At 42.7% G+C, this 27,493-nt stretch overlaps 1 protein-coding gene across 9 annotated transcripts in view; it reads right to left on the bottom strand.

Moving 5' to 3' along the window:
- Positions 1-27,493, bottom strand: part of MAP3K4 (mitogen-activated protein kinase kinase kinase 4) — a 257,666-nt gene that overhangs the window by 111,829 nt on the left and 118,344 nt on the right. For all 9 annotated transcript variants that reach the window (XM_073627458.1, XM_073627459.1, XM_073627463.1 and 6 more), the window contains exons 8-10: positions 24,274-24,373; positions 20,523-20,606; positions 16,037-16,303 (exon numbers count right to left, since the gene is read on the bottom strand). In XM_073627458.1, coding sequence (XP_073483559.1) covers positions 16,037-16,303; positions 20,523-20,606; positions 24,274-24,373 — 451 coding nt within the window. The remainder of the gene's footprint in view (positions 1-16,036; positions 16,304-20,522; positions 20,607-24,273; positions 24,374-27,493) is intronic.

Genomic DNA, 27,493 nt, shown 5'->3' with positions numbered 1-27,493 from the left:
GGGTGCAAAGAGATCTACATCTGGAACCCCCATCTTTGGGATATGGCCCAAAAGACGTCGGGATGCAGAGACCATTCCCCTGGAAGTAACTGCTGACGACTTAGATAGTCCGCCTGCCAGTTCTCTATTCCCGGGATGAAAACTGCCGATATGCATGGCACATGCATCTCTGCCCAGACTAAGATCTGGTTCATCTCCTTTTGAGCAGCTCGGCTCCGGGTGCCTCCCTGATGATTGACATAAGCCACTGCTGTGGCATTGTCGGACTGGATCCTGACCGGACAACCCTGTAGCCTGATAGTCCAGGCTTTTAGGGCTAGATATATCGCCCGGATCTCCAGAATGTTGATGGGTAAGGTCCTCTTGGTCTTGGACCATATCCCCTGAACCGCAGACTGTTCCAGAACTGCTCCCCAACCTGACAGACTGGCATCTGTTGTTACCACCGTTCAGGTAACCGGTAGAAAGGATTTCCTCTTCTGCAGGTTTTCGGGTATGAGCCACCAATTGAGGCTCTGACGCACCGCACGCGACAGGTGCATCGGAAAGTCTAATGCCTGAACCTTCTTGTTCCAGGTCGACAGAATACTGTGTTGCAGCATTCTTGAATGAAACTGAGCATAGGGAACTGCTTCGAATGAAGCCACCATCTTCCCTAGTAGCCTCATACAAAGGCGGACAGAGGGACCCTTCTTGGTCCTTACTGCCAGAATCAGCTCTCTTAAAAGCAGCGATCTTTGCCTGGGGTAGAAATATTTTCTCCTGGCTTGTATCTATAATCAGACCTAAATACTCCAGTCTTCTTACTGGTTTTAGGAAAGACTTTTCTAGGTTGAGGATCCAACCCAGGTGTTCTAGATACCCGACTGTGGTCCTCAAGTTTCCATTCAAAGAGGCTACCAACCGGTCTTTCAAGAGCAGGTCGTCTAGGTATGCTATGACAGCTATACCCTGAGCCCTTAATCTGGCCAGAGGAGGAGCCAAGATCTTTGTGAACACTCGAGGTGCAGTGGCTATCCCGAAAGGCAGAGCCACAAACTGGAAATGGCGCCTTCCTACCTCGAAGCGCAGAAACTTCTGATGAGCAGGAAAAATGGGCACATGCAAATATGCATCTCTGATGTCTATCAATGCCAGAAATTCTCCTCCCTGCAGGGTGGGAACTACTGTCCGAATTGATTCCATGCGGAAGGATTGAATCCTTAGGAATCGGTTCAGATCCCTTAAATCCAGAATGGGTCTGACATCCCCATTTGGCTTTTGGACCGTAAAAAGGTTGGAATAGAAGCCCAATCCCTGGTCCTTTGCGGGAACTATCATAATGACCTCCTGCGACAAAAGTCGCTCTAACGCTAGAAGGAGCGACTGCTTCTTCTCTGGGTCTCTGGGGACACTTGATCTGAGGAACCGAGGAGAGGGAAATTCCTGAAACTCCAGCTTGTACCCTAAGGTTACCGTGGAGATTACCCATCTGTCCTGGAAATCCTCCTGCCAGAGCCCTGAGAACTGTCGCAGTCTTCTCCCCACTCGAGTGAGCGGGGGCGCCCCCTCATGCAGAGGTCTTAGTGTTTTGCCTATTAGGCTTCTTCCCCCAGGACTTCTTTTGTCCCTGGGGTTGACTCTTGTCTCTGGACCCAGATGGAGGCGGCCGTCGAGACTGCCTGGAGGCTGAAGCCCCCGGCGCTGGGGAAAGAGTCCGTTTGAAAGAGGGACGCTTACTCTTCTTTTTGACAGGTAAGAGAGTGCTTTTCCCACAAGAGATTCTCTTGATATAGTTATCCAAGTCTTCTCCAAACAACCTTGCACCACGAAATGGAAACCCAGCCAGCAGCTTCTTACATGGTGCTTCGGCTGACCAATTTTTCAACCATAGGATTCTACGTACATGCACCAACCCCAGTGAAAGACGGGAGGTTTGCACGATAGAATCTCTAATGGCGTCAACCACAAAGCATAAGGCCGCTGGAAGGTAAGCAAACCCCTGGGCCTGTTGTTCAGGTAATACTTTGATGACCTGCTTAACATGGTCTCTTAAGTATTGACAGACTCCAATCGCTGCTATTGCAGGTTGAGCCACTGAACCTGCTAAGGAAAAAACATCCTTCAATAGGGATTCCATCTTTTTATCTACAGGATCCCTGAGCATCTGAGCATTGTCTACAGGACAAGTCAGACTATTATTTACGGAGGAAATGGCGGCATCAATGGCCGGTATTCCCCACATTTTAATAAACTTTTCTTCCATCGGATAAAGTGTTGAAAACTTTCTCGGCAGAAAAAAACGTTTGTCTGGGTGATCCCACTCAGAATAAATGAGCTTTTCAAGTAAATTATGAACAGGAAAAGCCTGTGCTGCTTGGAAAGGTTTCAGTGACCCCAAAGCAGAAGAGGATTCTTTAGCAGTTTCAGGTACGGGCAACTTAAATGTGGAGCGGACCAATCCAGTAAGGATCTGCACTAAGACTTTCTCCTCTTGGGAAGTCGCAGAGGGATCCTCTCCACCTGATTCCTCCAAAGAGGAATCATCCGTCCCATCCCGATTCTCTGAAAGGGATTCATCTCCTTTATCCCAGAACTCCTCTTCCTGAGGGTCTTGGGGAACAGAGGAAGGCCTAGTGCGTTTTCTTCTACTGAGTGAAGACGTAATCACGGCCATTAATCTTTCCTCTAGACCATTAATGGTTGAGGAAAAAACCATTTGTGTAATGTATACAGGAGCTATAGTGCCAAAAGCAGGTGTAGCCCCTGACCCCAACGGCTCTCCCTGGCTAGCCGTCCCTGGCCCATCAGGGGGGGAAGGATGCTGCTGACAGGGGGCCCTCAGAACCTGAACGAGATCCCCTAGTGTCTCTGGTTCTTGGGGTGCTTGAACCTCTTCTACCCATAGTGCAAAGCAACAAGGTATAAGGTATACAAATGAACACTGACTGCTGAGCGATGTACTCTGGCTAAAAGCCTTGCTACCCAATGCTCAGTCTGGTGTTACCTCAGTAAATACTGCCTAGGAGAATGCCTGTGTCCCACCTTACATGCGACCGTCAGCTCTGTGTCTCTCCAAAGGCTGTGTGCACCTGTACAGAGTGCCTTAATAGCCTGCAGCTGGCCTGAGTGGGAGTCTAAGCACCTGGGCTGACGTTCCCCCCCCCCCCCCCCCCCCCCCCCCCCAAATTTTGAAAAAAACGAGCCTGGCCGACTCTCCTGTAATACTATGGAGGAAGGCTGGGGGATGGGGAGGAGGGAGAGAAGCTGGTAGTGAAGACCTGCCTAAACGGCAATGGTCGGAAATGGCGGCCGAGGCAGCGGTGCCTGAGCGGTATACCCACCTTCTAGACCCCTGTGGCCTCTCTCTAGCCTGGGGGGGAACATTCAAACATGAGAAATCCCCCCATCCATCCTACCTTTGCAGCCGGCCTGAGACGCTGTGAAACACATGTGCAGCATAAACACTGAGACAGACAATCCAGCATGTGAAGGTTTGTGCTCTTGGCAGCCCCCGGTGGTCACAATAGGCATAGCATGCATTTACCTTAAAGGAGAAACCTACTAGAATTAGAAAATTCTGTGGAATCTCCTCTTACCTTATCCAGCCGCAGGGTTTAGTTTACACAGACCCAATCTTCACCTCTCACGGTGGGCTCCGTTTGAAAAAAACGTCAGATACTGGGGCCCCCTCGAATAGGGGGATCCTGCAGTTCTGGGCCCGTAAAGCACCCGGCTAGAAATTAGGCTAGAAAACCATTTTCTAATATGCGGGGTCCAGCTCTCTAAAAAAAAAGAGAAGCATTACAGGTAAAACCTCGTTTCTTCGGACACGAGGCCCGGGTACCATCCAATTCGGCCTAGAAAGGACACTTTGAATGGATCCAGTCTGCCTGGCTTGCCCCAGTATAGGATGTAGGATATTCCCTTTGGAGCTCAGCACAGGACATCTTTACACGTCCATCACCTAAGACACTGGCGTAAAAACTGAGGTATCCCTGCAAGGGGAGGGATTATATAGGGGGTTGAACTTCCTGATAGGGTGTGCCAGTGTCCAATCACCAGTGATACCCTATATAACCCATCAGTAATTACTGTGGCTCTGTGTCCCGTGATGTTCGAGAAAGAAAGGGCATTCTACTTTAGTAAGTCCAAATCTGTAAATATAATAACATAATGGAGATATTGCACTCACAAAATTAGCAAAAAAAGGCATGCCCATTATGACGAGATGCATCATTCTTCCAAAACCACATCAGCGCAGTGTTCAGTATGATAAAGGTCACCTGGTTACCATAGGAAGTTACATCTGTGGTACTAGTAGGTACACTCTTGAAGTTGCTCTAATTCAGAACACATATAAATCACAACAGTGCATTAAAAGTAAAAATGTATTAAATAAAAAACACATAAATCGACTCACATTGAATGATAAAAAGTGCTCATCACAGCCTGTGTCTCAGCTGTACGGCCCACTGCAGCCAGTGGTCAGGCTGCTAGTTTCATTCAGTTTCTCCATCTTGTGCTGTGATGTTCAGTCTGGTCTCCTTTCCTGTACTATGGTGGTGTGTAGCAGTAATCCACTCAGGAGTAGAACGCTAGTGGCTCAACTACATGCTGCAGGGCAGTGGGTCAGGGTTAGGGACAGCTTCTGGGTTTGGGGTAGCTAGGCAACATGTTTTTGGGCCAACTATCCATTTTCAAGCCACAACAGGCTGTTGACCTGATACAGAGGCTGTGATAGGTGCTTTTTACCATCACATCATGTGAGTGGATTCATATATTCTATCTAATAAATGCTGCTACTAGTGAATGCCCCAGACATGGTTTTCCTTGGAAACTAGTTGACCTTTACTATACTGAAATTTCCCCAGATGTTGTAGAAGATGAATGATGTTTCTCATTGTGATTGGCATGGCTCTCTTGCAGCTTCTGTAAGTGCAATGTCTCTATTCAATTGGCACCCCAGAAGGCGTGTGAAATTTATTTTTACACAGAAACCACAAACACTAATGTATTTTTTGTCTTGAGTCCCTATAAGCTAAGGAAGCAACACCTAGAACGAAAGCCCTGCTTTGTTGTGGACAAAGATTTGTGCTGGTTCGTGAATTCGGAAGCACTGCTTGAATGGTCCTGAAAGTTCTATGAAATATTTCATTAGTGAGCGGATGCGCAAAAACTGGCGAGATTTTTGGCTGGTATATGTATATATGTTAAACGTTTATTGTATTGTCAGTGCAAACTGTAGCCGTTCAAGAGGGCTGGTGAGAGGGATTGATCAACCCTGGTTATCTGATATAGCCTGCAGACTGACAGGATAAACCACACATCTTTGAGGAAAAAGTGGGAGAAATATAGATTTTTTTTTTTTTAATTTTATTATTAGTTTTTTTTTTTACTTGTTTTTTTCCCCACGTGAGTGTGAAATAGCTCTCTTTTCCAATAGAAGTTCAATGTGGCCTGCGATCTAAGAGGGCTAAAAATCAGTGGTAATAGGAGATAGTGTGCATGTCTCCTGGTGTGGTAGAGCATTGATTAAGAGCGTGCTCTGCCTTGTGTCTTGGAGTGTGTCTTGTAGAACTACAGGTGAAAGTTAACTTTAAACAGCTTTATCTGTCTGTATCTCTGTGTGTATTGTGTAACTGTATTAGCAACTTCAGAGTAGACTAATTAACATATCAATGGAAGTCATTGAAGGTTTCATTAAGAAGCAAGGCTGTGTTAGATTCGAGTCCACAGAAGAGAATGCTTTAACACACCAATTCAATGACCTTTTGATGCAATGTAAAACTCATAATGATAAGACAAAACATAAAAAGTCTTCAAAAAAGGGCAGGAAAGAGAGAATGGCCAATGTGGTGTGCATGTTGTTGAAGATGAAAGACATCACTGAAAGAAAAGAATTAGAGTGGAATAAAGACAGAATGGAATTAATAGGCAAGATAGAAGATGTGAGTAAAGGTATTTCAGCTATAGCTGCGAATGCAGATTCAAATGTTTGAGAGTGTGATGAACTGAGGGATGAGATTGAACAACTGGTGATTGAGAATGGTTCTTTAGAGCAGAGATTGGATGAGTTGGAGGAAACATGTATGTTATGGGAACAATGTATCGCATCTTTAGGACAAAGAGAAGCCGGTAATAAAACTGCGATAGAAATGCTTAAGAAAGAGTTACAAGAATGTAAAACTCAGCTAGCCCAAAAAGATCATGCCATTCTATCTATGAAAGCACAGGCAATGGAGAAAGTGCACAGCCATTGTTGTGCCAACAAGGATACACATCCCTTTGTGACACAAGAGCTAGGAGACAGGATGCTGATCGAACAACAGCCAATATATTCGTCTGGCAATCCTGAAGAATGCCCAAAACAAAAAGTTCTTCTCTCTTCACTCCTGTGTCAGCAAGGATTAGGAATTATAAAAAGGGAAGGTACCACCCAATCCGCAACACTCTTCATACAAGATCGCACAAATCTGTGCCAGATTTTGGGAAAATTTGACACTAACGCTTCACCCATTAGTCTCTCAAACAGGCTGGAAGGGTCTAGATACAAAGGCAAGGTACACATGGTCATGGACAGCTGTGGGGTTACATCAGTTAAAACAAATTAAATCCTTGACCCACAGGCACTGCTGAAAACATAGGACCAAGTATTGGCTAAAATCTTGTGGCAACAAAGTGTGGGCAATGTCTAAAGCGCAATGTGGTAGAGTTTCAAACACGATTGTTAAAATTGAGGGCCCTGATCCGCCACTTCAGTACAAAATTCCACCCAAATCTATTCCATACATAGAGAGCACAGTGAGGAATTTGTTAGCACAAAATGTAATTAATTAAAGAGTGCCAATCTAAAACGAATACAGCCCTCTGGCCAGTAAAGAAGGAGGGGGGGATGGAGTCCCACCCTAGATTTCCGTGCGCTAAATAGATGCACCCCATCTACTACAAATGTTGTTGCTAAGATGCCAGACAAGATAACAGCACTGAAACCTTCAGCAAAGGTGTACTCATCAATTGACATATCAAATGGCTATTTCTCAATTCCCGTACATGAGGATAGCCAATACAAACTGGCCTTTACGTTTCAGGGGAAACAGTATGCATTCTGTCGATTAGCTACGGGGGTTCAAATCCAGCTCCACATACTTCCACATCTGTATGGTAGACATTCTGAAGACATTTTCTGAGCCAGAGTGCATCATTGAGTATGTGGACGACATCTTGCTTCAAACTGAGACAAAAGAGCAGCATTATGCTCTGCTGCAGGAGCTCCTGACACTAATTGAGAATGCAGGTCTGAAATTAAACCCCAAAAAAGCACAATTGATGAAGAAGGATTCAGTATGTTTCTTGGGTGTGATAGTTTAACAGGGGGGAGGACTCCAGACCCAAACAAATGTGAAACTATCAGGAAATTGCCAAGACCAAGCACTAAGACTGCGCTGAGACAATTCCTGGGGATGGTCGGTTTCTGCAGGGACTTCATTGAAGGCTTTGCGGAAAAGGCAAGACCCCTACATGATTTTCTCAAAGGAGACAAGAAGGAGACAAGAAGGAGACAAGAAGGAAACAGACCCTTTAGACTGGATAGGAGAGCATGAGCAAGCTTTCACCAAGCTAAAAGTAAGTCTGATGCAGGCCCCGGCCTTGAGTAATCCGAATGCCGATTTGCCCTTTGCACTACAAGTGTATGCCTCTGCAATAGCAACAACAGCAGTGTTGTTGCAGGAGAGGCAGGGCAAATGGGTACCTGTTGGATACTGATGGTACCTAAGCTCGGTAGAGAGGGGATTCAATGAATGCGTCAGAAACATACTGGCAGCACACTGGGCGGTTCTCGACACAGAGCATGTTGTGGGATTTGGCAAAATCATTCTGCAGACACCCCATTCTCCGATTAAAATGCTTTTGGAACGTACCCTCAGTGGAGTATCCTCCCAAAGGGTAGCCAGATGGCTAGTGGATTTAACACCCAGAAACCTTACCGTGACCCACAATACCACCTACACTCTCCCACAAATTATGCAATATGAGGGAGAGTAGCATGACTGTGGGGAGTTACATCGGACCAACACAGGAGGTATTCAGGTTAGCAACAGGTTATGAAGACCTTAAAATCTGGGTAGATGGATCAAGATATTGGGAGGGAGGAAGTTTTCACACAGGATATGCCCTGTGGTGCCCCCAGACCAATGAAAAAATCATGACCAAATGCCCTTGAAGCTTTTCTGCTCAAAGATCTGAACTGGAGGTAGTAAGAGAGGCCATCACACATTTCAGTTTAGGTCCCATAACCATATTCTCTGACAGCACCTATGTAACAAGGTCTTTGACCGAATATATGCCTCTGTGGCAGTCAAGGGGCTTCAGTGATGCCTCTGGGAAAGGCTTGGTACATAGTGCAGTGCTAAGAGATATATGGGAAAGAGCGAGTGGGGAGACTCAGAGAGTGGCTATTATTAAATTGAAAGCTCACCAAAGAGGTGGAGAGGAGGTTACCATGGGCAACAACAAGGCAGATGAGCTGGCAAAGGAGGCAGCCCTGATAGGAGTTAAGTGGACACCCTATGATGCTGAAGGGAGGTAGGCCTGGGAGGAACACAATTTTGACGAGCAGGAGGTGAAAGCAAGTCCTCATGAACTCTTGCCAGTGATAAGGACACCTATCCCGTGTTTAGCAGATGAACATAATAAGGATGAGGCCTTGAGCTCAATCAAGCAGCTTAGAGTAAAAGCGGCAGATGCTCCCCAAAATTATATATTGGAAGACTATCTACTGTTAAGAGAGACTTCAGAAGGACGAAGGTTTGTAGTGCCCTCCCAGCATCAAAAGGATTTAGCCCTTGAAAATCACAAGTTAACAGGCCACATGGGTGTTCAGGGTACCTTGAAATTTGTGCAAGCTAGATACTGGTGGGAGACAATGGGAAACACAATCTCACAGGTAGTGCAGGAATGTTTGATCTGTGCACAAATGAACCCTAGGCCAAAGGGGCAGAAACCAGTATTAGCAAGGGTACCGGTAGCCAATGGACCCTGGGAAAACCTACAGATTGATTTTGCTGGTCCGTTACAAAGTGCCCCTGGAGGACACAGATATCTACTGGTAGTCGTGGATGTCTTATCAAAGTGGGTGGAGGCTCTACCCCTGAGAAAAGATTCTGCTACTGCCACAGCTAGAGCTTTTTGTTCCTTAGTATTTTCAAGATGGGGATTCCCCAAAGTCTTGGAATGTGACAGGGGGACTCACTTTACCGGCAGGGTTATGAAAAATATTTGTGAGCTGCTGGGAGTAGAGCAGAGATTCCATGTACCTTACCATTCACAGTCTGCGGGGATGGTTGAGAGAATGAATCGAACATTGAAAGAAAGGCTTAAGAAGATGGTACAGCAATCAGGAAAGAACTGGCTGACTCATCTGCCTTCAATCCTGATGGCCGTACGAGGGTCTGCAGTGAAAGGTGCATCATTAACCCCATATCAGTTAACGACGGGAAGAAGGATGAACCTCAGCCATCCAGCAGACCCACAACTGAGTACCCCCATGAGAGAAAGTGCTGAAAGGGACAAATTTATGGTCCAGCTGCAGGAACAGGTACAGGGATATTTGCAATTCGCTGCAAACAACATGGCAACTAACGAGAAAAAGCAGCCTGAAAGGCCTCCCACTAGCTTGAAGATTGGAGACAGGGTTATGGTGAAGAACTTAGTTTCCAAGTCTTCATGCAATGCAAACTGGACCGGGCCTTTCACAGTCACCATGACCCTTAGAGATCAGGTGGTCAAGGTGAAGCGGCTCATTGACAATAAGGGTGCAAAAGGCATGAAAAAAAGAGGGAGATAGAGAAGTGGGTTCATGCCGATCAATGTAAAAAAGGTACTGCTGATAAGAATTGATTCCGCTCTTGTTCTTGTTTTTCCAGAGTCCTGGTGGAGCAAAGATTGGCAAGGTCTCCGGAGAATGGATGGAAGGATCATAATTGTCGTGTTGGTGATCCATCTGAGCCATGTAACATCTCAAATTGATTCAGACGAATATTGAGGGGATGATGTTGAAAGGGAAAATCCTGAGAAAAACTATGCATCCACTTCTGCTGTGTCATCAATATTGGACTTGTTAGGGCAGAAGGGGAGGCAGGGGGGAGTTGAGAGAAGGAGAAAGGTCGAGATTATATCAGAGAGTCCTAAGTTACCAGAGACTTACCAATGGGATCACCATAGCAATTTGCAATACAAAGTTTCTTTTGCTTTTGGATGATTTAATCCTAACTGAACATCTCAAGGACTTGTGTATAAACAAGACTTGCAAAATATCATACCGGACTCCCTCCAGCCGTTTGTGGTTGCAACTATATATATGAAAAAAACTGGTTAGGAAAAAATTCCAATCTATTCAAACCTTCGGAAGCAAGGGACATAGGATATGGGGTTTTTGGCGAAGAATTGAAAGAAGGGAAATATGTTTTTGTGTGTGGCATATATCGGCATAACCAAAGTAATAGGATGCAGAGGCCCAGGAGGCTGATACTTAGGCATAGTAAGGTGTCTGTTGGCCAAACTAGGGAGCTCCAGATGACACATCAATGGGGTGAAAATTTCTTGTGGGGGTGGAATCTCAGTCTTATCAGTCCTACAGAGAAGCTCTCGGTTACTAGACATGTGGGACACCAGAATTGGACATGGGGATAAATGATGAAGAAACTCCTGCGCTGTCAGAAATACCTATTCTAAGGGGCACTGCTGCAACACCTAAATGGCTGATCCAAACAGACAAAAGTGGTATGAATAAAGTGAGTGGTGATTGCGCTGTGATAAAAAGGGGGAAGGGGGGGAAAGGGAATGGGAAGGGGCTAGCTCAAATGTATAGAGAGGTGAGTGGAAAAAATAAAAAAATATATTTAAAAGAATATAATAAGCATGAGGGCTAGTATCATACTAGCACATGAAAAATATTGTAAATACTGAAACAAAAGAAAAGAAAGTTCTCAGTGCAAAAGGGCTAGTATCATACTAGCACATATGTGGTAACTCAGCAAATACTTATTGGTGACTCCAAGTAAAAAAATAAATGGTGAACAATCCCACCACCTAGTAGTACAAAGTGCTCAAACAATGAGTCATCAGTTCCAAAAAAACAAAATGAAAAAATGAACCAAATAAAAATATATAATATATAAAACAAAAAAAAAGGAATCTCAGTTTTTTTTTTTTTTGTACCCACACTGTATTTGTCACTCATTTTATAGCTTTTTATATGTTTTAGGCAATTTTGTTTCCTCAGTCTATTCGGATTTAGTGCCCATGAGACCGCACTTTATTACATTTCATTATACTGTTATATTTTGTATAATTTTTTTCATTTTGCCTTTTTGGAACTGATGACTCATTGTTTGAGCACTTTGTACTACTAGGCGGTGGGATTGTTCACCATTTATTTATTTACTTGGAGTCACCAATAAGTATTTGCTGAGTTACCACATATGTGCTAGTATGATACTAGCCCTTTTGCACTGAAAACTTTTTCGTTTGTTTCCGTATTTACAATATTTTTCATGTGCTAGTATGATACTAGCCCTCATGCTTATTATATTTTTTTAAATATATTTTTTTATTTTTTCACTCACCTCTCTGGACATGGGGGAGATACGCCTGGCTGATGTCTCACCTGAGAGGCTGAAACCCTGCACAGGTAATGCCAGTGACTACACACGGGGGCATGCTCCGTTAGAGAAGGGGGAACCACTACAAATAGATCTAAGCTCGTCCCAAACGCTGGCTACCAGGGTACAGTATGCCTTCACCACATGGCACTTCAATGTCTTGCAGTGGTTGATAAAATCCTATTACCCTATATGTGCTGAATATACACTGAATCAAGTGTGGTCAGTATATCAGTGGCTTGCTCCCAGAGATGTGCGGACGCAGAATGAGGTTAATGCAGGACGCTTATTTCTGAGGAGTAACCAAAAGAGGAGGGATGTATTCAGCACTATATTGGGGGGAATAGGAGCTGGGATGTGTGTTGTTAATGGAGTGGACATCGATCTCCTGAGGAACAAACTCTCAGCCATAGCTTCAGACAGTAAGCAGGGCTTTGTTGCTCAGAGAGAGATTAATGACATTCAACAATGTCACATAAATACCCAGGTAAAAGTAGCTCAAGATTTTATCCGCCATTTTAAGAGGTTGGTAGTGTGGTGATACAGGGCAAAAATATGTCATGGGCTCTGGCGTGCACGCAGGGACAGGAGGAATTGTCAACCAACATCAAGCTGATTGTACAGTCCCTGTATGAGGGTCAATGGCCTTATGAGTTAGCATCACAGCTCAGTAAGATTTTACCAAAGCACATCTCTTACACTAATCCAAGGTGGTGGTCGAATGCCTGGATGGGCTGTACTAATTTGGATTATGAGAGATGTTATGCTTCCTCATTGATCCCATATACAGAAGTGCAGACTCTCTGTACGCAGTGGTATCAATGGGCTTCCTGACTGGGGATTCTACTTTGTTGCATCTGAGACTAACTTACCCACATGTGATCAGAGAGGATGGGAGCTGCAGGCAGGTTGATATTTCCCTCTGTCGGAGGCATGACCATGACGTCCTTTGTATGCCAGGTCAAAACACGGCGGTGAATGAGAAATGTTGGGGAGATGCCTCACTGTGTTCTGGATGGGGAGAACATTGCCGGGAAGGGAACACCGGTGTATTATTTGGGACATAGGAGAGTTTGTTTCTTTGTCCTAAAGGATACTAATGTAACGTTAGTCATGGAACTAGGATGTTCTGTGGACCTCACAATAGCTAGAGGAGCATTTTGTACCCTTGGCGGTGTCTCTGAAATCCAGACACAGGAATGGAATTATGTGGTACCGCACATTGCCAATCTGTCTGTGGATGTCAACCGTAACCGCCCTGTTAATCTGAGAGCCCTAAACCTTGGTAGTATGGGAAGGAAGATACAGGAATGGTTAACAGATTGGGATAGAGATGAGAGCCTTATGAGGATGCTGCTGCAAGAGAGATAATGCTACTATAGCCATCTACCATGATCAGAATGAAATAAAGGAGGTAGTACAACTAGAAAATGATTCGGGAGGGTCTTGGTGGGAGGTAATATTTGGACATTCCAGTAAGGCCAATATTTTGAATTATTTGATACATCCCGTTGTAGTATTACTCATTATTTGCTGCAGTTTCGTCATTGGTTCAAGTTAGTATGTGTTGTTGGACTCGACATTTATATTGGAAAGTCTCGCATTTATCTATGCAAGTTGAGGGACGAATTGACGGTAAGGTCTCTTCATACAAGGTAGAGGGCTTTGCTGCCAGCTCAGAACCCTGAAATACCACTGACGTGCCAGAATTGCAGTAGGAAAGGCCATTGTGAGCAAACCTGCCTAATCCCGACCCGTATCTACAGTGAGTTACAGGAGGTTGGGAGCGGGATGCATAATTTGATGGATCATATGTATATATTATGGTAATGGGTCGATTAATGTTATGATATAGTGTGATAAAGGTGTATTTTAGGCTAGTAATGTGGGCGAAAGGCCCTCCTCGAGACTCTGCATCTGAAAGCTGGTTGATATGTTGCTCTGAATGTGTGCTGGTGAGTGAATGGACACCCCTTGCCTGTACTGCACCCCATCCTGAAGATTAGGGAAAGGAGAACATACAGAAGACACAGAATGGTGACATGGAAGCTGTCACAGAAAAATGATGTTGGTGTGTCACCCAGTAACAAAGCAGCACGTGTGGGGAAATACAACACGTTAAGACCGTTATGGACTGTTCCATGGCAGCTGTTTCTGAAGCATGTGTTAAGAAGCGCAACACGATAAGATTGTTATGGACTGTTCCAAAGGTACTGGTTTGGAAACACATGTTGGGAAGCGACACGTGTTAAGACATTTACGGACTGTTCAATAGGAGCCATGTCCGAAGAAGGGTGATATGCGCCCATTTGGGCGCAAAGCGGCATATGTTGGAAGACAACATGGTCCAATGTCATATTTCTGGATTTTCTACATATCTGTTTCCTATTCCCAAAGATCAGCCAGGTTGCCATAGTTTTAAAGGGTAAGGATATTCTCACTCTCTGTAGGACTGACATAAAGCCCCCAAGTTGGAATGTAGCTAATTAAGCCTAACTCTGCATGACAATACTGTCTCCGATCTGTCTATGAGAATTCCTGATTAACTACTCTGCAAGCAAGCTTCAAAGAGAGCATGGCTGACAAGAGAATTGATGACAAAGAACAAAGACCAGCAAGCGCCTGGAGATGATATGGGCAATACTGCCCCCAGAGGCCAATTACAGCAGGACGGTCAGTAATATAATCTGTTGAGGAGGAATGCCCCAGGAACACTCTGATTCGTCCAAAACCGAGCTGGGTGGCAATGGGAGGGGGATTGGATGAGGTGTGATTGAGGTTTGTAAAAAGGGCTGTTTCGAACAGAGAGCTCTTTTTTTTGTAACATCTGGAGACCAGCCAAAGTGTCTATTCTAGAGAATGTGATAAGTATCTTTGATGATTTATTGTTGTTATATGTTGTAGAGATCTGCTGTTTAGTATATTCCTATTTTCTTTGGAAATAAATGTAACATTGTTTACTAAGCAGATGTGTTTATTATATCATTGTGCTTATCAGACTCTTATAGACTAGCTAATTTATAGGGATAGACGAATTAATATATAGGTATAATAATATTTTTTGTACATTTACTTCACTATCCAATTATTATGTTTACAGATTTGGACATACTACACTAGAAGTGCACAGGTTGCCTTTTCCTTCTATATGTACGTCAAGGCCTGAAACAGCAAGCTGATGTAGAGTAATATGAAATTGATCAACAAGCTTTGAAACAACCCTCTGTAAACATCAGAAGGCAGCAGTGCCTCAAAACAGTATCTCAGGAGATAGACTGTTGGGATTCTGAATCCGAGTAAGATGGTGACAGGGCATGCAGGCCCATTTGATTTATGGGATCAGGAGGGTCAAGGACAGACTCTGCAAGGGATGGCAACCAGGGCATGCTTAGGACTTCTGTGGGCACAATGCTCCAGTAGCTGTGCAGGAAAGAAGTCCAAAGTGGACAGGTGGATGACAGTGGAAGGTCCCGACGGACATGGTAGATGCCTGATGGAGTGGATTACTCAGATCACAACAACCCAATAAAAACAGGGGTCCCAGGTTCAGTTTACAGGTATCAGGTCCATTTGGGCATACCAAGTAAATTTCCCTAAGAGAATGGGCTAAGGTCATAGGACTGTCCCATGTTGCTTCAGCATAACAGTAATGTAACTATGCCCAATATGACGTAAGGCCTCAAATGCTCAAAAACCCAGGCAAGCTGGTGTTGATGAGGGTTTCTGGCAGCCAGAAGTGACCAGGCAACTATAAAGGGGTATTGGAAATGGACCGTAAATCTATTCAACAGAGCTGAATAAAGAGGTGCCCAACCTCCTAGGACACTAGAAAAGTAGTAAGACATGCTGGGTGGAGGATGGGGTCATATGGGGGCTGGCTTAGATTTTTTTCTGTTTGCCAGTGCCCTAAACATTCTAAATTCACGTGGAACATATATCATGATCCAAAAGGCAAAGGTATCCTTTAATGAGTGCAAAAGAGTTCTAAATTTGGAGAAATTGAATGAGCATTCTATGGTTAATAAAGAAATTATACAGCCAATGAATGGCCAAAGTAAGCCATGTCAGGAGAACATTAGCAGTTCGTGGGCCTATCTGCTGCTATATCCAGAGATTATTGGGAACAGCTCAGTTTATGTGATAAATTGGTTACAAAGAGAAACTAGTCTGTTTTTGTAAGGTTGTGTGCATTCAAAGCAGTTGAGAACAGATGTGCAGCTTGGTCCACAGAGGACCAGAAACTAACACAAAATTCATAATTCATTGGCATAAAAGCAGTTAAAATGTTAAGTAAATTAACATACACCTAATTGCAAAATTTGGTTTGGTCATAAAAGTATACATTTCCCCTGGTCAAGAAGGAATTAAGAAAACGACTTTATGTTGAAACATACCTGCATACTTCTCAGAGTGTCTGCAGTTTCCACTGGTGGCACGATTTTTACGGTCTGTCCTTCCCAAGAACTCCAAATTTCTTCTTCATCCTGGCCCCTCTCAGAGTGCTTGGTCATCAGGAGGAAGGCATCGTATGCCACATCTTCGCAGTCTTTAGAGCAGTCTATACCAGCTGCAGCATTCAGCAATTGCAAAATAACCGCTTTTCCTTTAGATAGGTTATCTAGTACGAATACATGCAGGTTCTCAAGCGTAGGAATTATGACCTAAAGCAAAAGGACATAAATAACGTTATTGATATGTTTTGGCCTTTAAAAATCTTCAGGACCAGGGCAGTATTGCAGTCTAATCTTGGCAAAGGTGAGCTTTTGCATAATCAGGTAAAAGGTTACCTGGCTGAGAAAAGACAATACCATACACTGTAGTCCTAAGCAAATGTACAACATTGCTATACAAACAGGGGATTTAAATGTACATAAGAACGATACATTAAAATGTAACATTTTAATAGACGTAGGTTTATAAAAAAAATAAAAATAAATAATAATAATAATAATAATAATAATAATAAATAATCATCATTCAAAGTGCAGCAAACTTTCATTACAGCATTTTGGGCAGCAGGCCCCATACTCTGCTGGTAGTCTGAATTTCAGAGACTCCCTGTTTCCAAACGTCATATACATTTGATCTTCTTGCCAACATACAGAGCAGATTTCTAGAGTACCATTTTCTGTGGGAGAGAGTTCCAGTCTCACTGCTCTAATATACCCCTTAACGGCATTACTGGGCTGCTGGGGACAGCCTCTTGACCAAGACTGTACATGAAGAATCTGTTCAAGTAGTTCCTGCCACAGCAAACAAACTTTAGGAACAAACTTTTACCCCTGACTCCTCCTCTGTCCCAACAGACCATTTTTAGCTGGCAAGGGAAACGACATACTTGGAAAATGTCAGTGTGTAAAAAGTAATGAAATGATCACTTCAGACTGGGTCGTACTTCAATCACCAATATGTATTTACTTAAAGTGATTTAAGTATGAGTGCCCCCATAGCAAGCCAGCTTACACCGGGGGCACTCATGCAGGCAAGCTCCCGAGCCGGGCTGTGTGTGGCTTGGCTTGGCCCTGCCCCTCATTCCCTCCTCACAGGAGCCAAGAACAGAGCAGAGAGGGGCTGCTGGTGTCAGGTAAGTGTTGATGGGAGATTCAAGCGATTTTCTGTTCTGCAAGCCGTGGTTGCAGGAAGGAAAAAAATGCGTCATCTATGGCCTGCACTACCCAAGAACACAAGTATGTATAGGACACAGGATAGCTTGAAATTTCTGACAAGAGCTACAGGGTTTTTTTTTTTTTTTTGCACTTAACAGATATAAACAAAAATGCTTCCAATTGTTTATTAAACAGGCCAAAAGAGAGCAAACAGGAGAAGTTCATGGTTTGGCTTTACATACAGTTTAATCCAACAAGGTACTGAAGGACTCCTTCAGGAGTCTCCAAAATATTTCCCCACACAACAGATGTTGAAGCCTCAATGGTGATCGATGTACCCTCCTCCACATCTTCTAAAATGCCTCCTACAGGCCCCATTCGGGATACAACTATGCAATTCTCTGATATCACCGCCTCAAAACCATCTTCATCTCTGGGAAGCCAGAAGCACCACTACTGCACCTTACATATTTGTCTAGGGGTAGATACAGAAGGTCACTATAAAGGATGTGAGAATAAGGGCGAGTGTCATTATTAGAGGTCGACCGATATGGGTTTTTCTCTGGCCGATGCCGATGCCGATATTTAGAAATCGCGGTGGCCGATGGCCGATATATGATGCCGATTTTTTTGGGCCGATATATTAGGCCGATTTTTTTTTTTTTTTCTTTTTTTTTCCCCCTTCATCTCATAAAATCTAACAGTTAGACCCCTTTCACACTGGGGCATTTTTTTAGGGATAAAAATAGCGCCTGTAAAGTGCCAGTAAAACGGCTCCCCTGCAGTCTCAGTGTGATATCCCGAGTGCTTTCACACTGAGGCGATGTGCTGGCAGGATGTAAAAAAAAAAGTCCTGCAAGCGGCATCTTTGGAGCGGTGTATACTGCTGCTCCACCACTCCTGCCCATTAAAATGAATGCGCACCGCTGCCGAAGCACCTGCATAACGTTTTGGCAGCAGCGCTTCATGGGCGCATTTAACCCCTTCCTCGGCCGCTAGCTGGGTTATAAGCGCCCCGCTAGCAGCCGAATAGCGCCGCTAAAATGACGGTAAAGCGCCGCTAAAACTAACAGCGTTTTACCGTCAACGCATGCCCGCTCCAGTGTGAAAGCAGCCTTAAGTAATAAGTGATACAGAAAATTTTTTAACATTTAAACATTTATTAAACAAAACAAACCTCCAATCAGTTCACTTGTATGTAGAATTTAGATTAAAAAAAAATAACTATATCTTAAATATTAAATACACAAAAACAAGTAATCAAAACTTTTGGACGAAAAAAAAAATGGGCTAACTTTACTGTTTATTTTTTATTTTTTTTAATTAGTGTATTTTTTAAAAAAAAATTGCGTTTGAAAGACCGCTGCGCAAATACCGTGTGACATAAAATATTGCAACAACCGCTATTTTATTCCCTAGGGTCTCTGCTAAAAAAATATATATATAATGTTTGGGGGTTCTAAGTGATTTTCTAGCAGAAAATACAGGATTTTTACTTGTAAGCAACAAGTGTCAGAAAAGATTTAGTCTTTAAATGGTTAAACTGAGAAATTCTCCACGGAGTTCAGTCTATTGATAAAAAGAACCCGAAGAGATACAAATGTATCTTCTTATCAGACTTGGCAGGCTGCCCAGAGGAGGAGAGAAAACAAACTTCAAACAGCTTGCAATTGACTTCTATTACAGAAGTCATTTGCAAGTCCCGCTGAAGTTATAATCGGCTTTTTTTATCAGCATAATCGGCCGATGCCGATTAAGTAAAAAAAGCCAAATATCGGCCGATATATCGGCCGGCCGATATATCGGTCGACCTCTAGTCATTATGCAATTTCAGAATCTCACGGTCTATTTAAAAAGGCAAATCAGATAAGGTTTCACCTAAAGAAGAATGCCAGGAATTACAGTATTTTTCTGTGAAAAAATTCTCAAAATACAAAGCTTCTGTGAATAGACAAGTACAAGGGGAGGGGCAGCAGTTGCATCCTTAGTCAAAGCTTTAGAAGTACAGAGATAGTTTTAAATATAACTCAGTTTAAGCCAGCAAAGTAAAAGTGCTGAAATTAATTTAGTACTTCTTTAAACATGGTGCTATTAGGTACAATTTGACCAAGACCTAGCACAGAGTTTGGATGCCTCCTTGTGATGGCCCCATGGATATAGACTGGAAAAAAAAGTTTCATAATCTCCCTTGTTTAGTTTATTTTCATACCCAATACAACTTTCTCTTAACGTTTCTGTAGATTTATTCAACTTGGTTTTGTACATGCACTCATCATCTATGTGGTTAACCTAGGAGTTTGTGGAAAAGCCAATAACTGATGTAAAACACACCAAAATGCACATTAAAAGATAACATATAACAATTATAGCATGTTTAAAAATGTGACTCCTTTAGGAGGTGATCATGACAGATTGTCAGAATATTTTTAGGATGAAAGGCATATGCACTTCTTTGCAAAAAAACAAAAAAAAAAAAATCATTCATTAGCCCTGGTGCACATTGGTACGACTTGACATGCAATCTGACGTGTCAAATTGCATGTCAAATCTGCGGCAATGGCACCGTCCTAAGCGGTACGACGCTGCATTTGCGGCGCCACACCGTTTTCAAAAAGTCGTTTCTGTACTACTTTTAGCAATTCTGGGCTGCAATTTACATTGACATCTGTGCAGAAACCTGCACAGATGTCTCTGAAATAGCGGCCGAAATCGGGACTGCCATGCGGGAGTGAAATCGTGCGAGTTCAGCTGAACATGCACGGCTTCATTCCCGCAGCTCAGTGTGAACCTGGGCCAAAGTGAAAAAAACGTAGTTGCTGTAGATGACATCTAAATGGATACTAAACGCTGAACTGGACTTGCTAATTGCAACAAACTGAAAATGTTATATCTTTTACATTACATTTCTCCCACTCACATGGATTTGTGGCCTTTGCAGCTAATCCAATATTCAGCTTTATGTGCTATACAAAGCTGCATGCTTTAACAAGCCTAAAAGCCTCATTCACACACCAACCTTCACATACATCATAATGGCTTAGTATTTTAGCAGACATAATTTTTGTATGTGCCTAATGAAATGTGTCTTACAACAGTGCACGACAGCCTGTACTCCTCTAAAAGACAAAATGGGGAACTTTTATGTACCCACCCAACTGAACATAGCCTGAACACTGGGCATCTAAGAACTCTAAGGTATTTTTGTCGGGCACTTGGTCACCTACATTTTCCATGTAATACATGCTACATAAGTGATAAAGTAAAACTGTATTACCTTTGCATAATTCTTTGCGTTTAGGTATGTTAACAGGTCTCGCACAGGTGCAGAAAAAGTAAACTCTGCAGAAATTTCCAAGTCCTGAAAAAGCATAGCATTTAGAAAGGATAACTCAATACAAAACCAGCAAAGTATAAAATTGTATCGTTTTAGACAAAACCAAAAACGTTGTTTTGACACTAATCCATTTAATACTGAAACCTGCCCTGATTACAGTGAATGCAGAACTGCAAGAGAGGCGTTAAAATCTGGATAGTGTATGCATTTTCATTTGGAGCACTCCTTTTAGAGTGCTGTTGTATTGGGGATGATTTTAAAAAGGAATAGTGTGCACTTTCCACAATAACAAATCGCCAAGACCTGGGATCCTTGGATTAAATACAGTGCCTTGAAAAGATATTCATACCCCTTGAAATGTTCCACGTTTTGACATGTTACAACCAAAAACGTAAATGTATTTTATTGGGATTTTATGTGATAGACCAACATAAAGTGGCACATAATTGTGAAGTGGAAGGAAAATGAAAAATGGTTTCAAAATTTTGTACAAATAAATATCTGAAAAGTGTGGCGTGCACTTGTATTCAGCCCTCTTTCCTCCGATACCCCCAATTAAAATCTCGTGAAACTATTTGCCTTCAGAAGTCACCCAATTAGTAAATAGAGGCCACCTGTGTGTAATTTAATCTCAGTATAAATAAAGCTGTTCTGTGAAGCCCTTCTGTGAAGTTACCGTGAGCCAATCACCACCCAGCTGCAGTAGGGTGATGATAAAATGTATATCACAGGGAAATTTTTCCTACAATTGTGTTGTGTATTTACATGCTATTCTATGTCATTGAGACGATTTTAACCTTTGTACGATAAAATTGATATTTTATTTCAACAGTACCGTCAAATTCCTTTAAATTAGTGGTTAGGGTGCTTTTTGTGCATTATATAATTAGGATGTGGTGCAGGACAAATACTATATATATTTAGTAGAGAGCTCTCCCTAGTGGCCCCTCCTCCCAAATCCTTGGTTTCAGGGACAAAGTTGTGGAGAAGTTTAAAGCAGAGTTAGGTTATAAAAAAAATATCCCAAGCTTTGAACATCTCACGGAGCACTGTTCAATCCATCATCCGAAAATGGAAAGAGTATGGCACAACTGCAAACCTACCAAGACATGGCCATCCACCTAAATTGACAGGCCAGGCAAGGAGAGCATTAATCAGAGAAGCAGCCAAGAGGCCCATGGTAACTCTGGAGGAGCTGCAGAGATCCACAGCTGAGGTGGGAGAATCTGTCCACAGAACAACTCAATCATTCACGCCACAAATCTGGCCTTTTTGGAAGAGTGGCAAGAAGAAAGCCAAAAGATGCCCTTTTTGCAGTTTGTGAGAAGCCTTGTGGGGGACACAGCAAACATGTGGAAGAAGCTGCTCTGGTCAGATGAGACCAAAATTGAACTTTTTGGCCTAGAAGCACAACACTATGTGTGGCGAAAAAACTAACACTGTCCATCACCCTGAACACATCACCCCCACCCTGAAACATGGTGGTGGCAGCATCATGTTGTGGGGATGCTTTTTTTCAGCAGGGACAGGGAAGCTGGTCAGAGTTGATGGGAAGATGGATGGAGCCAAATACAGGGCAATCTTAGAAGAAAACCTGTTAGAGTCTGCAAAAGACCTGAGACTGGGGCGGAGGTTCACCTTCCAGCAGGACAACGACCCTAAACATACAGCCAGAGCTACAATGGAGTGGTTTAGATCAAAGCATATTCCTGTGTTAGAATGGCCCAGTCAAAGTCCAGACCTAAATCCAATTGAGAATCTGTGGCAAGACTTGAAAATTGCTGTTCACCGACGCTCTCCATCCAATCTGACAGAGCTTGAGCTATTTTGCAAAGAATGGGCAAAAATTTTACTCCCAAATTGTGCAAAACTGATAGAGATATACCCAAAAAGACTTACAGCTGTAATTGCAGCGAAAGCTGGTTCTACAAAGTATTGACTCGGGGGGCTGAATACAAATGCACGCCACACTTTTCACATATTTGTAAAAAATGTTGAAAATCATTTATCGTTTTCTTTCCACTTCACAATTATGTGCCACTTCGTGTTGGTCAATCACATAAAATCCCAATAAAATACATTTACATTTTTGCTTGTAACATGACAAAATGTTGAAAATTTCAAGGGGCATGGATACTTTTTCAAGGCACTGTACATATGTCCTGCTGACTGAGACCTAGGTGGAACTCTTCCTCAATAGTAATTCTCTCTTCTCTCTCTCCCTTCTGATCTTCGTTTTTCACCTACCTTTCTGTGTTTGTTTTCTTAACAATGCACACTGGTGACCTTTAGTTTTTTTGGAAACTACAGTAGGAACAATAGCACTTAATGATAACATTACCATTCCAGCTTCTGACAGGTCCTGCTCAGCTATTGTTTGGACTCGACTACTACTGTATGATATGAAGTCAGCATACATTGGTGATTATGCAGTACTTGTTAGGTGCTCTATGTGAGCTAGGACTATCTATGATTAATATAAATCCTATTTATTCTGTATTTGTAATGGTCACTTGATGTGGTGCAATCTTTCTCTTTTGTACTGCTAGAAAATTTTGAATTCAATAAACAGATTGAAATATAAAAAGGTGTAGGAGCTGTTCACTTAGCTAAGCAAATATTCACTTTGAAATGCGAATCATGAGAATCACAATAAATAAGGCAAATCTGTATTTACTTTGCATACCCAATCATGTGCAAAGGAAATAAACAGGATATGGCATGATTAGAGAATTTAGGTGAACGCCATATTTTTTTTCCCCTAACCTCAGTGAACCTTACCTTTTCTAGGTAGAAAAAAAAAAAAAAAAAAAAGAAGAAGTTCACCTTTAAAAAAAGAAAAAAAAAAAAGCCAATTTTTTTTTCGCGGGCAAAAATTACTATGGGTGCCATGCAGGACTCCTGCAGACTGTGAGTGGAAGATGTCTGCCCATACATCTTACACATCTTTTCACACTGGCAGGAAGACTCAATGAACTACCAGAGCGCTCAACAGCACGCCGTGGTAGTTCATTGAGAACTACAAGCTGACATCCACAAAAGAAGGCCGGTACTTGTAGTCAGTTCATTCACAGAACTCTGTGCATGACACAGTCGTCTGAGCGAAGACCCACATGGCCATGCTCTTTTCAAAAAGTGACAGCTTTTACGGGGAACTTCTCCACATACTACTGTCACAGGGAGAGAGGGGATCAGCAGGTGGCTGCAGCAGTGGGAACCTGTTAGGTGTTCCACCTTAAAAACAGGTGCAACATGTACCATGTTCCCAAAGGTGAACATATCCTTTAAAAGGGTGGAAATATAACTGATTCCGCCCCCAATTCAACTGCACAACTGAACGGTCAGTCTATTTAAGACTACCCTTGTTGCAATAAAAGCGTCTGATGTTGAAAGTGATCATTGTTGATATTTTCCTAACCTCAATGCAATTAAGCCAATCTTCCCTGCTCAACTAGAGGAACGAAGGCAGGTATTAACCAATAGGATCGCCAATGCTGTAATTACTCAACAATAATAAAATAGGGCTCACAATGTAGTTAACAAGATATGGATATGGTGTTCATCTTATAGGTTGTCTAAAAATTTTAATTATACTGCCACCATTTGCAGTTTCTGCTGAGCCCAATTAGGAACTAACAGTTAAAAAAAAAACAAACAATACATAACATTTGAAAACAAATACATGCAATACCTTTCTTAACATCTTCGCAAAACCAAGTGCTTTCGATGCTCTTTCTCTAGCTTCATGGAAAAGTTCCTTCAATGCTCTACTGGTTTCAATAACTGATCTCCTGTGGAAGTTGCACATAAAAATTAGAGCTCTTGCATTAAAACTCAACTCCAGTCTTACCCTTTAGGCCCCTTTCACACGGGGCGGACTCCGTTCTGATCATCAGGAGATCTGCTCACATATCCCCTGCTAATCAGAGCAGACAGATGGCAGGTCTGAGTTCGCTCTGCAGAAAGTGGGTGGACACAGACCTGTCATCTGCCCACTATGCTCTATGGTGTAAACAGAAAATGGTGACTGCTTTTTTTTTTTTTTTTTGAGCGGACTGAATCGGACCTGGAGGTAAGTGGGTGTAAACAGACACAAACCAAATTATACCCACCTGTCCATAGGGGTGAGTAGACTAACCGATCAGGTCCGCCTGAAAACTGACAGGTGGACCTGATCAGATCTCCTGTGTGAAAAAGGGGCCCCAAGTCTTTCACAGATGTACAGACTCCTCCCCTGCACTGAACAGGCTCATTCTAATTTCACTGTATACGGTGAGCTTTTCTAAGTGTAGTTGCAGCAGATAGAGTCCAGCATCATCAAGTCTTTACTCCATAAGCCCTATGGCATCTTATACACTGCTTTTATTCACTGGCTCACATACTCAGCATCACATGTGGGTATTACACAGGGCAGTCTTCATGCAACTGCAGTCAAACTAGGAAAGCCCACTCATCCAGACTGAAATTCACCCATGAAGGCATGTTGATATTTTGCAAAACTCCTTCAAAGAGCCAGCCCATTGCTTGCACCAGGGTTGAGAGCTCTTGACAAAACTACTTAGATAGGATGCTGTGGTATTTTCAGTGAGCTACAGCACCCTGCTGGTCCCTTCTACTAGCCATGATCTACCTGATTGCATAAAGAAGCATTGAGACCCAGCGATACTTTATTTTAGACCCAATAATGGTATGTAATAAAAAGATTTAAAACTGTAATTTGTTTGAAGGGGGAAGGGGACAGGAAAGGCAAAATATAGAAGCCGATAAATATTTTGCATTTCCCCACATTTTGTCTCATGCTACATGTACAGAAAAACACTTTTTGATCCTGCCAGAAAGCCAGTGGGCCCCCTAAAGTTCTGTACACTCTGCTGCACTAAAATTTCAAGCAGCGTTACTAGCCCTGCCCATCACTGTTAACTACAGACAGGGCTGCCGATAAAGGAGTAACACTGGTACTGGGCCTGGGCAGCAGGGAGACCAGATGCGGGCAGGAGAGGGGGTGATCGGTGTGGCAGGGGGACATTTACAGAAAACAATCCTTGGTGTGCATCTCCCTGCAGTAGCGGAAAACTGGTTGCTCCTCTTCTCCCGCTGGCTAAGCTTTCAGTTGCTGCAGGGAGACACACACAGGGGGACAGTTCCTGTAATTGTCCCCCACAAATCAATCACCCCATCAAAGATTAGGATTTTCTTGCTGCCCAGGCCCCGTTTGCTTTCTATGATTGCTTTCTTTATGGGCACCTTCAAATCCTATTCCTCGTTCCATGATATAGGGAACGAAACACGTAAGCTTGTTACTTTGGGAGAAGCACCCCCGTCATTCACCCACCCCAGCTAACACTTGACTCTCATATGGAACGGCTACAGATAATCAACACTACCTACAGATATCATGGATATGGTCGATAATCATCCTCTGATCTGTTACCAACCCACATGAGATACATTGAGACATCGCTTTCCTTCCTTTTTTGGGATACCGTTTGGATATATATATGTATTACACACAGTGTCAATTGGATATTCACAGCACATCCATCGATTGACAGACTGAATTCCACGGTGCATTAGAGAGACTTCTGAGCGATCAACTATCAGTGAGTAATCGTTGTTGTGCTCTTATATACCCCTGTTTACTACAAATGTCTAGAGGACATATAGTTATCAGTAAGTAACCGGAGCTGCACCTTCACATAGCGTTTACTGCTATAACAGTCTGGAGGATATACCTGCATGTAGTAGGCACCTCGGCATATGGCTACATGATAATATATTCAAGGGTATATTACTATCATTGTGACTACATATTTTATAGCATTCAGTGATTCACCAACGATGCTCAGTATCTCACAATAACTTTTCTCTTGGACCAGAGAATCAATGGGAATTATCCATACTCAAGGTTACCTATTATAAGGAGTACAGCGCTCTCCTTCCCCCCACATGCCTTTTGTTTGGACTATTATAGTTTCCCCCCTTTGTTTGTTAAATTTTTCCATGACATTTTTTGTCCGATGGACTGACCAACTGGGTAACTTTTGTACCTTCTGTGTTTGGCTACTGTGTCACTTCACTTTAGGAAACAGCATGAAAATTTCTGCGTTTGCAGAATCACGCTGTTTCCTTGAGAATTTCACGGTTCAGCCCTTATTTTTAGGTAGCTGGGGGTTCATATAGGTGTAGATGGGGAGTGCTTTATATCGGGGGTGGGAGGATTCCATGGACTGCAGATTTCCATTTTAGTCATTTAGACTTAATTACATGGACCATCTGTTTACAGGTCATTATTTGGGAGGCTATAGACAGGTGATGGGTTCCCACTATGTGGGACTTCCTTCTTTGATCTATTATAGGGGATTTAGGGATTTATATATTGCCTTTTGTATTCTGATTTAATAGCCTAATAAAATTGTGCAGTTTAACTCTTTAACTATGTGTGTTATAGTCTTTTTGTTTTTTTATTTTCTATTTTTCTCACCTTCAAATCCAAGCAGAGAGTAGCTTATAAAATATAGTAAATCGCAACCCATGTACAACTGTAACTTTAATTTAATGTAATCTCTTTGATCAAGCACAAATAAAGCCACAAGCAATGTCTTCTCATATACGAAATAAATACACTCTTGAATTTTTACACCTACCATGGTATTTTTATGAACCCCTTGAACATAAGGTGGCATGTTTATGTACCCATTATGCATAAGATAATTTACTTATGTTTCCCTTTCAAATGTACGTACCGACATTGTGCAGTTATTAGGAGGCTGCATGACTGATAAGCAGCCCAACCCAAGTAGCAAAATTACTAATTTATCCATTAAAACTACTTTCGTATAATTTTAGGGTAAGGTTCTTGTATGCGGTACTATAAAAACGGCAACAAGAAATTTGTTTTCAAGCTGTGCACA

This window comes from Aquarana catesbeiana, linkage group LG04 (assembly GCF_042186555.1).
Source record: "Aquarana catesbeiana isolate 2022-GZ linkage group LG04, ASM4218655v1, whole genome shotgun sequence".
In the NCBI taxonomy this organism is placed as follows: Eukaryota; Metazoa; Chordata; class Amphibia; order Anura; family Ranidae; genus Aquarana; species Aquarana catesbeiana.
The sequence above is the reverse complement of the archived record's forward strand: the minus strand, read 5'-3'. Positions and strand labels throughout refer to the sequence as shown.